The 15,581-nt window shown below is 30.0% G+C and overlaps 1 protein-coding gene across 2 annotated transcripts in view; it reads right to left on the reverse strand.

Moving 5' to 3' along the window:
* Positions 1 to 15,581, reverse strand: part of Dlic (dynein light intermediate chain) — a 110,994-nt gene that overhangs the window by 79,111 nt on the left and 16,302 nt on the right. For both annotated transcript variants that reach the window (XM_035358393.2, XM_035358395.2), the window contains exons 3-4: positions 3,648 to 3,764; positions 283 to 513 (exon numbers count right to left, since the gene is read on the reverse strand). In XM_035358393.2, coding sequence (XP_035214284.1) covers positions 283 to 513; positions 3,648 to 3,764 — 348 coding nt within the window. The remainder of the gene's footprint in view (positions 1 to 282; positions 514 to 3,647; positions 3,765 to 15,581) is intronic.

Genomic DNA, 15,581 nt, shown 5'->3' on the forward strand with positions numbered 1-15,581 from the left:
TCCATTGTATTAAGGGTAACAAAACAATCAGAAAATTCAAGGTCACTTACTGTGCCAGACAGGAATAATTGCATACACACACATAAAAAAATAATAAAAGAAGGCTTATTGACTGAATGAATATCACTGCCAGGAAACAAACGTTTAAAAATGCTCTTTTCTGCATATTGTTCAACTATGCTAATAAAAAATAATAATTTAACATATAACTCTGCCCTCTATGACTATATCACACAACTATTTGTACTCTACATTGCAAACTTAAAAGAAATCAAAATATACCTCTACTCTGATGCTCCTCAAGAACAGACTGAGGCAATCTCAACCTTTGAACATGTTCTTCTAAGATTAAGGCCCAATTTTGAAGTGATTCTAAGATGTCCCATGGCTGAGTCATTGCTGCAGTTAATAGAACAGTAGTGTGAGGAAATGTATCAGCGTTTAGAACATACTTTAATAAATTTCGATGCCAGGCATCACCGTCAAGGACCCATACACCTAAACGAGTATGATCTAGAAGAAAAATAAGAACATAGTTTCATCACTAAAATTACAGAGCATAGAGAAAGAACTATGATAAACAAAATTACACCAGTGTTTAGCAGACAAAATATAATCAACATAATATACTTAATTTATGCAAGTTTATACATATTTGCAAAGAATCCATAAATCACATAATTAACATCCTCACTACTATTTACTATTAAATATAAATATCAATACACAAGATATAACAGGATCGATAGTCTCAACTTTAAGATAGAACATGACAAATGTAACAATTCTAGAAATACTGCATGGTGGAATATAAAATGTGAACATGGAAAGGGTAAGTATGAAAAACATTGAGTAATAAAAGTTATTTTAATAATGGATATTTACAAGATATAATATTCAATATTTACAAAAACTGTTCAAATGAATGACTATCAACTGCAAAGTATACATTACAGTCACAACAGTGATTGGAAAATGGTCTTTCCAAAACACTTTGGAAAATGGCCAGCGTATCATATACTTCTGCAGCAGCGATGGTAATTTTGGTGACAAGTTCTTCAAGAGAGTTCTAGGTCTAACAATTAAGATTTGTCATCATTATATATTATGTGCTGCAGTTAGTGGTTGCTCATCTGAACAATTCTTTTAAATATCAAACACTATTTTTGTAGATATCCGTTATTAAAAGGACTTTTCGTTTTCCATGTTCTTTGTAACTACTGCATTTCGATGTTCAATTTCACATTCCACTGTGCACCATATTAGAAAAATTTTTACTTTTGCCATGCTAGGTCACATATTGAAGTTTTGCCCATGAATTCTGTTACATCCTATACAAGCAGAAATAAAATTATATCTTACATCAAAATATTACATGAGGATAGGAAAACACAGTTAACCCTTTCAGGACGGGCGTGTTGTATATGCATTGGCCACCAACTGCATCACAAAGCTGGGTGCGTCATATATGAATCACCATTTAAATGGATTGTCAGGATGGCTGTAGTACATATTAATTTTTAGACAAACAATTTAATTAGTATCCTTTTTGCCACCAGGTGGAATTCCTCGAGATTGCAGAATGTTGATATTATTCCATAATTTTTTTTTTATTTTAAGTATTTTGTTTCAGAATCAAAGTGGAAATCGTTGGTTGAGTAATGAAAATAAATAGAGCTGGCTATTAACTGTGTCAGCTGATATAAACACATGGGGAAGTTCTTGATGTTTCTGAATACTTTCATTTTTATTTTTGCCAATATGGTTATATATGTCCTACTGTTTTAGAGCTTTTATTTATTCTTCTTAGAGTTTGGCTAGCATTCAGGTGAATAATTTATGTATTGTACAGTGAAACATTTTTCATACTTCAAATAGCAAGGAAAATATAATGATAAAATTTCTACATAAATTCTGACAACCACTAAAGTGTTCCTCTCATAATGTGCACAAAAGTAAAACAACTGGACCACAAATTTAATTTATGCAAATTTTTTTCAAAAGTTATACTTAGCAGCACAAATTGCCCATCCCAAGAAGACAGTGCATCCTATCAGTGCACCATCTCAAAGAAGCAGTTTGATGAATCAGGTGCCCACTCAGAAAAGGTTAAATGCAGCTACACTAGAAGCATAATCTAACACAAAAATGTACATAAATCAAAAAAAAAAAAAAAAAAAAAACAGAAGGAAATATTAAATCAGTTACTTTTTACTAAAAGATTAAATTAATCAAAGAAATTATAAGTAAATCATATGAACCAAAAACAAAATGCAGTAAAAATATATGAAAACAAAGTTAAACAAAAATATCAATTTTAATCAACTCTAATATAAAAGACATGACATTTAGTTATTGCTCTGTTTAAGCTTTCTTCTAGACATTCAGATGCTCCGAACTTTTTTCCTAGGAAGGGGGGGGGGAATTTACCATGCTTCATTTCTGGTCTTTTACCACACAGTTTTTGGAAACAAAGAATTAAAAGTTTACTATAAAGATATTTTTACATTTATTTTACTATTTTGAGATGATATAAATATTATATATATTATTATTAATGTATTTTGATTAGCAGATAATGTAACCCATTATATGCTTCCCTAATAAGAATAACTAGTCATGTGCTTGTTTCTTATATGCATTCATACGTATAAAAAGACTCTAATCACTTCTACTTCAGATATTTGGTTTCCTTGTTCTTCCTAAGGAAAATTATGCTTGTTATTAATTTCTTACAAAATTTAGATTTTGTCATTTAAACTGCATTAAAATTTTTTTTAAATGGCATTGCAGCATTAATTTTAATATTTTATATGAACATAAACAAAGTGCTTTTAATTTTAGTTTAAAATAAGCATCTAGTTTTATGCAAATAAAACATAATTTCTTTGCTTAATTTTCAAAAATATTTTGTATACGTTTACTTCAAAAGAAGAGAGGCCTAATTCCAGTACCCACAAAATTCATATTTTATTTAACACCTTTATTATTATTTTTTATTATGGCAATTTAATCTACATGTGGAAACTTTTTTACATTTTTTATAACTTTTACTGTGAAAGCAAAACAAAAAAAAAGTAAAGAAAAGAAAAAGAAAGAAAAGAATATATATATATATATATATATATATGGCAGAAACACTACAAATCTGAAGAAATGAAAGATGCAAAAATGTGTTGTATTCTTTAACATAATAATGTATTATGTTCACAAAATAAGAATTATTCAATAATTACATGTGTGTGTCATCTTTGAATTAAGTATAAAAAAATCAATCATAGCTAATAAATTTTTAAATGTATCTGCAAACAGGATAAATGTGATATACTTCAAAAGTTTGGTTGAACCCTCCGAGATTAATGGGTGCAAAATTCAATACAGAAATATGCTTTCCAATTAGCTACATACAAAATTCTGCTAACTTTTGATGGATCTGATATTGGTCAGAATATATATTGAAAGAAAAGAAGTTGAAAGTGAATTTTATACTTATTAATGGCATTTGAGAAAAATTATAGTTTCATGATCAAATCCTTCATGCTTGGAGGATTAATAAGCAAAGATAATATCTTTCAAGAGTTTAAATTAAAATATTTAATCTCCTTTAAAAATATATCAAGTTACCCAAGCATGAGTACTAATCTTACCATCACGGTATTCATCTCTAACGTACACATAATGATATTCAAGTCCTGAGCCTTTACGAGGATCTTCATTTCCTTGCAATTTTGCTATTAAGGAGGTTTTTCCAGATTCATTGTCACCTAAAATTTAAACATGAACATGTCATTTTCTTAATATCATAAGTAATGCAGTAAGTAATGCTTGACTATCCAGAAAGCTTGGGAAATACCAAATTCAGGATATGTGAAAATTTCTACTACAGTCAAAAGTCGTTAATCCGGACTCGTCGGGACTTCAGCGATTCCGGATTATCGATTTTTCCAGATTATAGATCATAAGTTTAAATCTGGTAAGATGGCATGCAGAAATTACAAAATTAAAAATATGAAACCGTAATTTATGAAATAAAGAACAATTATGATCTAAAGGGTATCAAAATTTACAAAAAGAAAAAGCTTAATATTTATTTGTTTACTTTACTAAACATTTCTTTCAATGTAAGTTGTTTAAGTTGCTTCGTTTTATGTGATAATACTTTCTCTTTAATTCTATTAAACAGACATAATTTCTTGTTTAGTTACAAAGTTCCGCTGTTGAAGTCCTATAATTGCTGTGTTGTGAATACCGACTAATTTGTCAATCAAAATATTTTCGTTTTCAATAACCTCTGGGTCACTTTCTTCACTATTGGAAGCGAATTATAATGACGAGGAACTTGATTTATATCATATCAAAGACGGAGTACATCGAGATCAAATACTACATTTAGTAAGGAATTATAAGCTAAATAAAATAAAAACATCTGCCCTGAAGATAAGCATAGTGCTGACAGATCAACTTCCAATTCATTGCCCGCCGTGGCGTGAAATTGATAAACAGGTTTCGGATTTCAAAACATACTTTCACTTTGTAGATCTTTTACATATTAGTAAATATATATCGGAAATTCTATTTGACATAATCGAAAGTTCAAGCTTACTTTTATAAAATTGCTCTAACAGTCTGCAAAAAATAATAAGCCGGATCCAATTCGAAGATTAAGGAACAACGCAATCTGCAACATTAACTGAATTAGATAATTTTAGCTTAGCTTATACCGTCGGTTACACATTAAACGCGCATGCGCACACACATATTCGCAGCCGTAAAGGTGTTACGCGCACTCGTAAATGCCTATGCACATGCGTGAACGCGACGCATGCGCAGAAAGTTTGTAGCTTTGAGGTCTGGATTATAGATCATTCTGGATTATGGGTGTCCAAATTAATGACTTTTGACTGTAGTTGAGTAGAATTAATGCTAGATAAGTCAAATCAATGGAAAAAAATTTTCACTCTAAAATTACAAAAACAATTACCTTATTTGTTACCAACTTGAATATCAAAAGCCTACATATAAAATTAAATAAAATTTCAAATGATAAAACGCATTTTAGAATTAAAGTTGACTTATTTCAGGTCTTAAACATCTGATCCAATTATTAAATAACACCAAACATGAAAGTTGGAGGAGATGTCACCAATCATTCTGGCAGAAGTTTAAACAAGTAAATCGTTTTTTTATCTAGTTGCATAATAAACAGATACGAACTACAGATATAACATATAAATGAATCACTTATAATTTCTCATGTTACATCAGCATTGTTTTTCCATTTTTAAAGTCATGTATCGTGGCTTTTACGTTTATCCATTTTTAAAGTCATGTATCGTGGCTTTTACGTTTATCCATTTTTAAAGTCATGTATCGTGGCTTTTACTGATGCCCTGATGCTGTAACTTTGAAAATATTCGATTTCATACAGTCCCAGATATTTATCATTTTTTCAAAGTGCGAGGAAAAAATATAACTTAATCTTTCTTTATAAAAATTAAACTGGATTATTAAGAATTAACCAAATTTACATTAAACCAAAATGAACGTCTTATGATAGTGTGGTAACGTCATGCTTATTCATTATTGGTGCTAAATTAACACTGTTAGGGCATTAATATATATATGTCTTAATATGCTTGTAATATTATTAAAACATAATACAATATGTCTTAATAATATTACAAACTCTATACGTTATTATAAATCCCTCATTTATTAAATTTTTCAGTTAGTTGATTTCCAGATAGCTGGCTTTTACTGCATCATGTTTCTGGCAAAGTTCATTAGAATTATTTATTTGACTACAGTTAAAAAACGTATAGATGCATTTTTAAGTTCCCCAATATCTGTCTAGATCTTGATCCAATATCTGACTAGATTCTTGAAATTCATCTAATTTTTGGTCTGTGTATCACATGTTTATATTAATGACAATTTCATTGATAATCCTTTTAAAACCACATCTTACAAACATCAATAAATATAATGTTCTCTCCATAGGTTTCACAGATGACTTATTTTGTTCACTCAGCAGTTTGTTTTGGCTACAATAAAACAAAAACAAAAGCAAAAAAAAAAGAAAGAAAGAAAGAAAAATAGAATAAAAGCATTAAGTTGCAAAGATGCAATTTATCAGGCACAGTTTTTAACCTGCAATAAAAGAAGGTACTTACTTCCTGATACCATAGGTAAATTTTGAGACAATAAGCAGTAGCTGCTTAAATCTGGGAAACTTTTTTTTAACCCCTTAACTGCCGCGGAAAATGTAAAAGATTCATTTCCCAGTGCCACATTTTTCACACAGGCGCACGTAATTATGCGATGTATTGGGGAGAAAATAAGTGCAAGTTTTACTTACTAAAAACTGTTTACTTTCACAAAATAAAGAATAAAAGAAAAAATGAATGCACAAAATTTAATGTTTGAGTAAAAAAGTATACTAAAAAGACGTAAGTATAATAAAAATGATGTTTTTATAATAAAAAAGATCCCTAAAATGGAGTTTTGATCAATTCATTTTTAGACCAGTAAAGTGTAATATCAGGTTTCAGCATTATATCTTGTGAAATCAGTATGCCTAAAAAAACATATATTTCTTCTGAACTGGTTGAATGCCATGATTTTCTTGATTTTTCGTTTGCAAGGTGTTACTTCATATACTCGTCTACAAAACGGTTAGTTTCAGTAACAATATGAAGCACGTGCAATTCATCAAAAAATAATTCAAAAAAGATAAATGGGTTTGAAACATCCATTATATATTTCTTTATTCCTGTAACCTAATATAAAAAGTAAACAAAAACGGAGGACGCAGAATAAAAAAAAAGTTTTACTCAAATAATACCAGCCAATACCACGCAGTCATTACTTTCACGGCTTTAGACACATCACTCTCTCCAATTTCTCCCCACACTTCTTTCAAATAGTATCCTCCTTCACATACTTTCTCAAGGTCATTGTAGTGTTGCATTCCAAAGCTTTGCAAATAATTTTACGGGTAGCAGCGCAAAGCAAATGATAGTAGTTTGGAAGGGCATATATATACACCCGAGGCAGTTAATGCATCGGCAGAGCAAGGCGTATATATACGCCCGTGGCAGTTAAGGGGTTAATTTCAACTCATAATAGCTCCTATTTCTTTGTAATCCAAGAAACATTTGCAGGTTCTAAAGAAGTAAATAAATAAAACTTGTATTAATATAAATAATGATACTTTCTGATTATTCTGCATTCCCATAGATAGATGCCAATTTATTAGTGGCTTTGTAAATGGGTGAAAAATGTTTGTTTGGCTAGCTTTACAGGTCATAGGTACTGCTCATAAATAATAATAAAAGGAACACTTTATTAGAAATTTTAAAAAAATTATGATAAAAAGACATATCAGAGAAATAATGTTTGTGATTCTGAAGTAATATAATCACTCTGCTTTTGAAGGGGAAGATTATAACCTTCTGCTTCAAAACTGGTAATGAAAAATTGATTATACGAAATAATGTTAATTATACGAGATCATGGTGTAAGTGCAGAGATACCTCATCAACCCGCACAAAAGCCAATTTCCATCCGAAAAATATTATGTAAAGCATCTAATGTTTTGCATCAAAGGAAGAGGATCATTTATTATGATATATTACCTGAAAAACTACACAATTATTTTGAAGAAATACAGTTCATAACCAAGTGAGTGGTCAATTGGTAACTGCCTGAATTAGCCAACAGAAGAGGTTTTATGCCACGTCAAGACAATGCTAGACCAAACGTTTTTAGCCCCCCAATAGAAACTTTGATAACTTGACAGGTATTTTGGTCCATCCACTATACTCTCCCAACCTCACACCCTCAAACTACTTCTATTGGTTTGGAGGGAAAGTTCTGTCGTATTTTAAAGAAAATATTTGAATTCATTTATAAAAATATGTGTTTAATATTAATCAATTATATATGCTCCGTTATTTGTTACAACCTGTTGCCATCTTCCAGGTAACCTGTAAATTCCTGTTTTATAGAAGTTCTCATCCATGGAGTTAAAATAGTCAGCAACTGCCTTAGAAACACTTTCAAAAGACTTGAATTTTTTTCCCGTTAGATAATTTTGCAGAGATCTGAAAAGGTAATATACAGAGGGTGCAATGTCAGGTGAATACGGGGGGTGACTAAGGATTTCCCATCCTAACACATTCAGTTTTTGTAGTGTCACCAGTGCAGTATGCAGGCGAGCATTATCGTGATGGAACACTATTCCTTTTCTGGATGCTAATGCTGGCCTTTTTTCTTTGTTAGCTGCATTCAATTTATCCAGCTGATTGCAGTACAGATCCGCGTTGATGTTTTTTCCCTGTTTCAGCAACTCGTAATACACTGGACCTTTCCTGTCCCACCACAAACAAAGCAGTACTTTTCGTTGATGGATACTTGGTTTTGGAACTGTTGCTGATGATGTTCCTGCTTTGCAGTAAGATTTTTTTTCTTTTAATATTCTCGTAAAGAATCCACTTTTCATCTTCAGTAACCAGCCTGTCCAAAAACGGCTCCACATTGTGTCTAATCAGATGTGATGAACATATTCTTACACGATCAGACAAATTCTTTTCCGTTAATTCATGTGGAACCCAAACACTTTGCTTTAACACAAACCCAAGAGATTTAATGTGATCTCCAACAGTTGTATGATGAATGCCAAACTCTTCTGCAATTTCTCGACTTGTTAAATGTGGATTATTTTCCAACATGGATTGCAAAACATCATTATCGATCTTGGATGGTCATCCAGATCGAACACTTTCTTTGAGGCTCAGGTCCCGGAACGAAATTTGCTAAACCATCTTTGACAAGTACGAACATTTACAATATCTTTTCCAAATACCGCACATAAATTTTTACATGCAACAGATGCGTTGCTTCCTTTTTGGAATTCATATAAAATGCAGTGTCGTAAATGCACTTTATCTACCGACATGTTTTTCCCTTTAAATATTACAAGTAAATGATGAACGGTAAAAAAGGGCACCTTTTATATTATACAGCAGCTAAAAAAACAAAAACAAAAAAAAAATCCGATTGACTCACTAGCCAGATGTTTTTTTTATTTACAAGAAAAATCACCTGCCTATTTAAAATATGACAGAACTTTCCCTCCAACCCGATATATCCTTTCAAATCAACTTAGACACTAAAATCTTCACTTCCTTGGAAAACTTTAAATAATCCCTTGCATCAGTTCTTCCACCAGAAATCTAAGAATGCAAGATCATGTAGCTATCAAAGATATGAAGAATGAAACATACAATATTGACTAAACACAATTTTTAATAATTAAGATTTTTCTCTATTGTTTGTCAAAAATATGGGATGAACTTTTGTAAACAACAATAAAATTAGTAAAACTATTAATACTCTTTTCACAAATTAATTCTCCAATGATTTAAAAACACAAAAATATCATAAAATGTTAAAGAATGTAATCATTTCACAAAAATTAAGAGTTTAAAATACGAGAGTGAAATATATTGACAAATACCATTGTTATATTATTTGCCCAGATGCAATATAAACACATACTTTAAAGCAAAATTAAATGAATGTACTATTAATTTGATATTTGCCCCTGAAAAACTACAATCACTATAACAGACTAAAGAACAAAAAATAAATATAACCAGTAGTTATGAGATCATATAACTTTACTTCTGATACACACACGTCTGTCTCCACATAAATCAAACTATAAATCCAACTTGCAATGTTGCATAGTGATCAAAATGCTCGAAAAAAAAAAGTTAGGAATTTTTAAGACAATAACTTCTTTTCAAACAAAACAAAATTGAAAGAATCTTTTAAAATTAATTCATCAGATTAGTTATTTAAATAATTGAATACTTAAATCAATGAAAAATTTTAAATTTCCAATGGATTTCATCTTTTTTAAGTACATAAATAAATGCTTTTGAATGAACATTAGATACACTCTGCACACACACACAAAAGGGGAGGACGGTTTTATATCTCACTTTCTACTCGACTCATTGACAAAATTTAACTTGTGTTTTTCATGCCTCAAAAGCAAAACTTAGGATATAAGTTAGATTTATATATAGCATTTTTATGGGGATTTTTTTTTTTTTTTTTTTTTAAATTTACTTAACAGTTATTTTATGTTAAAGCAACTTTCCTATCGCTCTTGCTTTCAACTCACCCTTTCTTGCCAGAATGCAAATCAATTAGCACACACGTACTGAAATGAGGTAGACAGAATTTTGTATTTAATGGAAGGTTTAGAAAGGTGAAATCAGAGCATGTTCTGCCTGCCTGAAGGCCATGCTGCTATCTTTGATTTTTTAGCAATTAAATTTCTGTAGCATTGAGCTATTCTTGCCACTAGGCTTGTTTACGCAGACTTTTCAAGTCAGAGCCAACTTGCACAATAGTTAACTTTTGAAGCTGATGGGCTAACTTAAATTAATTTTAAATTAGTCATTACCTTTTGAGTTAAGCCAAAAGTGCTGGCTTTTGTAAGCACAAGTTCATGCCATCTGTGAAATTTGAGTTTATAAAGGGTTCCTTACACCCTTCTTCTGAATTTGTAGTACTTTAAAAATCAGTTACTCAAATTATACCTAAATATTAAATTTTAATATAAATTAAAATATAAAAATAAGTTCGTAAAATTTGTTGAGAAAATTATTGAGAAATTTAAAAAATTATCTTGGCACACTTTTTTCAGTTAGTGCCAAGAATTATTCACTGGGAGAAATTCTTAATTTATAGTAACTTATTTTCCTTTTCTTTTCTTCAATTGTGCACGAGTGGAAAACAAAGATGCATTGTTCATTCTTTTAAATAATTTTAACAAAGTGAATAAAGCACATTTGGCCTTATTATTGCTTATAACAAATTTGCCAAATTTCAAAATATGCCAATAAGTAAATTCGAATATCTCTTTAGAAATTTTAAATAAAAACCTCTAATTTTTTTTAAGGTATGCCTAGAAATACATCTACTTTACATCTACTTTAAGGTACTGGTAAAAATTTTATAGGTTATAATTCAATTGTTTTTAAGTTATTAAAAAATACAAAATTTAAAAATAAGTCAGAAAATATCTGTGAAATTTATTTGGATTACACCTAAATTTGGAAGTGAAAGAAGGAATCAAGTAAATTTAATAAATAAATACCAAATTCAATGAACAATAGGGAACTAAAATTTTGAGAGGTAATCTTATAAAAACTACTTGTGCAAAATTTTTTTTAAAACTTGAAGCTATGGTAGAATTGAATATGGAAAAATACTGGTATGTTTTTTCAGAAAAAGTCGGATTTTGTTTAAATCACTTAGAATAATGCTATATATATAAATTGAATAACTATCCTAAGTCACACTTCCAAGACATGAAAAATGCAAGTTAAAGTTCTTCAATCGGCTCAGTAGAAAGGAAGACACTGAACTGAGCCTTTTTTTTTTACGTAATGTGTACCTTCTGATTATTTTTACCCCCAACAAAAAACACAAAAAAATTATTCATGAGGCACAGCAGTAAATCACCAAAATAGTTACGAGGCAACCTACAATGTCACCAAAAAGTATTTATGTGACCATCCAAGTATGCAAGTAGGATATGTCTGTTTTAGTTATTGCACAAAGCTGAAACTGCCAAATTTGTCAAATTCTCTAAAATTATTTTAGGTGAAAACACATCGCTCAGAAAAGGTACATGTTTTATTACTGGCATTTCTTGCTTTTTTAACTTTATTGATATACAAAGTCTTTAATCTGGAATGATCTATAATTCGGACCTCAAAGCTGAAAACTTTCTGCGCATGCACATAATACCTTTACGCATGCTCGTTTAATGTATAACGGACGATATAAGCTAGGCTAAAATTAGCTAACTATCTATTTCAGTTAATGTTGCAGATTGCGTTGTTCCTTAATTTTCTAAATGGATTCTGCTTATCATTTTTTGCAGACTGTTAGAACAATTTTATAAAAAGTAAACTTGAACTTTCGATTATGTCAGAAAGAGTTCCCGATTCTGGAGCTGCCAAAGGATCTACAAAGCGAAAGCATGTTTTGATGTCAATCAAACAAAAAGTGGAATTGCTGCAAAAAATGTATAAAGGCATGAAGAAAGTGACAGACAGGTTAGTGGAAACGAAAAAACTTTGATTAACAAGTTAGTCGGTATTCTCGGCACAGCAATTACAGTACTTGAAGAGTGGAACTTTGTAACTGAACAAGAAATTATGTCTGTTTATAGAATTAAAGAGAAAGTATTAGCACATAAAACGAAGCAACTTACAGTGAAAGAAATGTTTAATAATGTAAACAAATAAATATTAAGCTTTTTTTTTTGTAAATTTTGATACCCTTTAGATCATAATTGCTCTTTATTTCATAAATTACAGTTTCATATTTTTAATTTTATAATTTCTGCATGCCATCTTACTAGATTTAAATTGATGATCTATAATCCAGAAAAACCCCTAATCCGGAATCGCCGAAGTCCCGACGAGTTCGGATTAAAGACTTTGTACTGTATTTGTACGGAATTTGTACTGCACTGCCATTTTTAAAATGGCTGTCTGTTTCTGTTCTTTAGCTTAGCGAAAAATTAGTTACCAATGCATTTGTGAAAGCATTCCAAAGTCCACAATGAGTTTGTGACTTTTCACTGTGGAAATCAGATAATCAGAACGCACAGAATATTATATTGCCAGCACTTTTTTTAATTGAAAAAAAAAGTCTGCAGTAATATAAAAGCAACTTTTCAAGAGGCATATAGTGTCCTTTTTTTTTTTTTTTTTTTTTTATAATTCTCAGAAATGATCTGTGTATAGAAAAACGTGTAGAGTCAAAAACGGAAATCAAACACTGAGATTTAACTTCTTTTGTAGAAAGTGTCAAAAATGAAACATAAAAATTTATAAAAATTCTGACAGCAAATTTCCTGCACTTTTAAAATATTGGAATATTATCAAATTTTGATTATAGTACAAAATTCTCATATTTTTTTAATTCAAATATTAGACTTCCAAAAAAGCTACTTTCAGTTTTTTTTTTTACTTTGCAATGTTGATTATTCTTTAAGACTTATTTGGTACTTGCTGATCACCTGCATCCTTTTCTTGAAAGGTCACCAAGCTAAGATAAGAAAGACAACAGCCATTTTCAAAAATAGTGGCAGACTATTACAAAAAACAGCAACCAGTTAACATAATAAAAAATGCAAGAAACATCCGTAATAAAGCAAATTATTTTCCTCATTGTTGTATTCATTTACAAGGTGACCATTTTAACTTTAAAAACACCAAAGAATTGCAGAAGGTCAGCACTGTGTCGAGCTTGACACTATACTAGGGTTCGTACACATTTCTGCACACGGAAATGAAGTACTTTTAAGGACCATTAATAAAAAAAAATTAAGGACCTATGAGCAAATGGGAACTGAATAAATTCAAATAAAAATATTATCTATGCCTGAATTTCACTTTTGTAATACCATCCTAAAAATAAAATAGATCCCTAAGTAGTATGCATTATTACTAAACATGAATTAAATAACATAATTAGTTTGAGAATAAAATAAACTTTATTCAATTTATCAAGTAGCATTAAATATTTTACCTTATAATAGTTGGTCATCTTGTGACCACAGTGAGTATTAATGAAAGGCAATAACTCACTTTAATATGTAAAAATAATTTTTAAGGGTAAGCAGTTAGTTATAAATAATTAAATTAGGTAGTTTGAAAACCTTAGTCATTATGGATTTACATGACCACTATTAAATTTTATTTTTTAACAAAGTTTGTTAAAAAAAGGCTCTATTAAAATCAAAATCTAATAAAATTTCACAGTTTGAAATACATGTAATTTATGACATTGATTCTTAAACGATATTAGAATAATTGTACATTAAAAGCTACAAAACATTTATGTTTTGTAGCAATAACACTAAACAAAATATTTATCAGTCATTTTAATTTGAAGCCTTTGAAGAATAATTTTGGCTAGTTTATATCAGTTTCCTTCTCTTTAAGCATATTTTCTAAAAATCAGATATTTGTCTCAATATACAAAGCAATGTGCTCGCTAGTTTCTGCGTGCTTTATCTCCTAACTTGTCAACCTCTCCACAATGTACCTATGAGGGTTTACTTGATCTGGTAAAAGCTAAATAGTTCAAAACCCCTAACAGATGTGAAACATATTATCGCCATGTCTGAAAGTAGCTACAATATCAGACAAAGGTTTAAATAAGACTCTTATTTAAAAAGAACTTAGAACATAAAGGCATGTTCTGATGCTAACAAAATCAATTACAGCTCACGGTGAAACGTAGGTAAACAAGAACAATCAAATTCAAACTAATAATGTGGACTAGTGGTCAAAAATTATACAATTTAATTTAATCTGGCTCAGTAACTCTATCATATCAGGAAATAGAAATGGGAAATTATAGTAAAGGCTGAAATCATAAACAATTGGGTAATTTACATAATAATAACTGCACATATCTTTGAAGAATAATTTTCGGTACTATTCCGTTTTGAGGACCATAAAAAAATTGCAGCGAAAATGTATACGCAAAAGTGCCAAATCTAGCAAATGCTCCTATTTAACAGCACACCAAATCTAGCATACGCGCTGATTTCAGATTGCGTAATTTATATAGTTCTATATTTCTTAAGACACGATTGAAATACTAGTTTAATTTTTAAATCCTTTTTTCATTTTAAATCCCTTTTTTTTTTTTTTTTTTTTTTGATATCCTATAGATTTAATAATTTGGGAATTGCCCATGACAAAAAGTGTGCAATAGAATTTTGGGTAAAGTGCAGAATCCCCCCTACTTGACTCGTTTTTAAGAATTGCACGTACTCCGTATCCACATGTACACATCGACCTATACTCACTTCAAAAAAAAAAATCCCAGAATTGCACAAAATTGGCAACACGCACACCCTTGACTTTACCTATGTACACATCGACCTATTTTCACTTAAGAAGTAAAAGAAAATTAACCAAAATCCAATTTTTTTACCCTTGTAAAAAGCGGCAAACAAATAAGTGGACCATTCTGCACTTTACCGAGAATTTTTTCAAAGAAATAGCATCATTCATTATAGAAAATTGTGTTTGAATGACCAACGAGATAAAACTATGCTTTAGCGATAACTCGGTAGCAAAATAGCGATGCAGGTATCCATTCAGTTATGTTTAGCAATTTTTATATAAATTATAATAATGATCTGAAAGTTATTTACTCTTATGCTTCCACTGAGTCATGTTTAGCCTTTTTTATATAAATTATAATAATAAAAAAGTATTATATGGAATTAACCTTTCATCCAAAATAAAACATCAATCTTAGATAGTTATTTACTATTATACTTCCTTTCTTGCGTTAGGGTTGCCGCAATTATTTTTGGCAGCACTGGCATCAACAATAGTTTGGCAATTTTTTACGGCCCTCAAAACCGAATAGTACCTAATTTTCTTTATGTATTCCGTTTCTTTCTTCAACACGTTTCCTTTTCATTTTAGAATTTTTGGATTTAATTAAGGATTTCTGTTATT

The sequence above is a fragment of the Stegodyphus dumicola genome, chromosome X1 (genome assembly GCF_044657685.1).
Source record: "Stegodyphus dumicola isolate Sdum_Otavi_A_Nest chromosome X1, ASM4465768v1".
In the NCBI taxonomy this organism is placed as follows: domain Eukaryota; kingdom Metazoa; phylum Arthropoda; class Arachnida; order Araneae; family Eresidae; genus Stegodyphus; species Stegodyphus dumicola.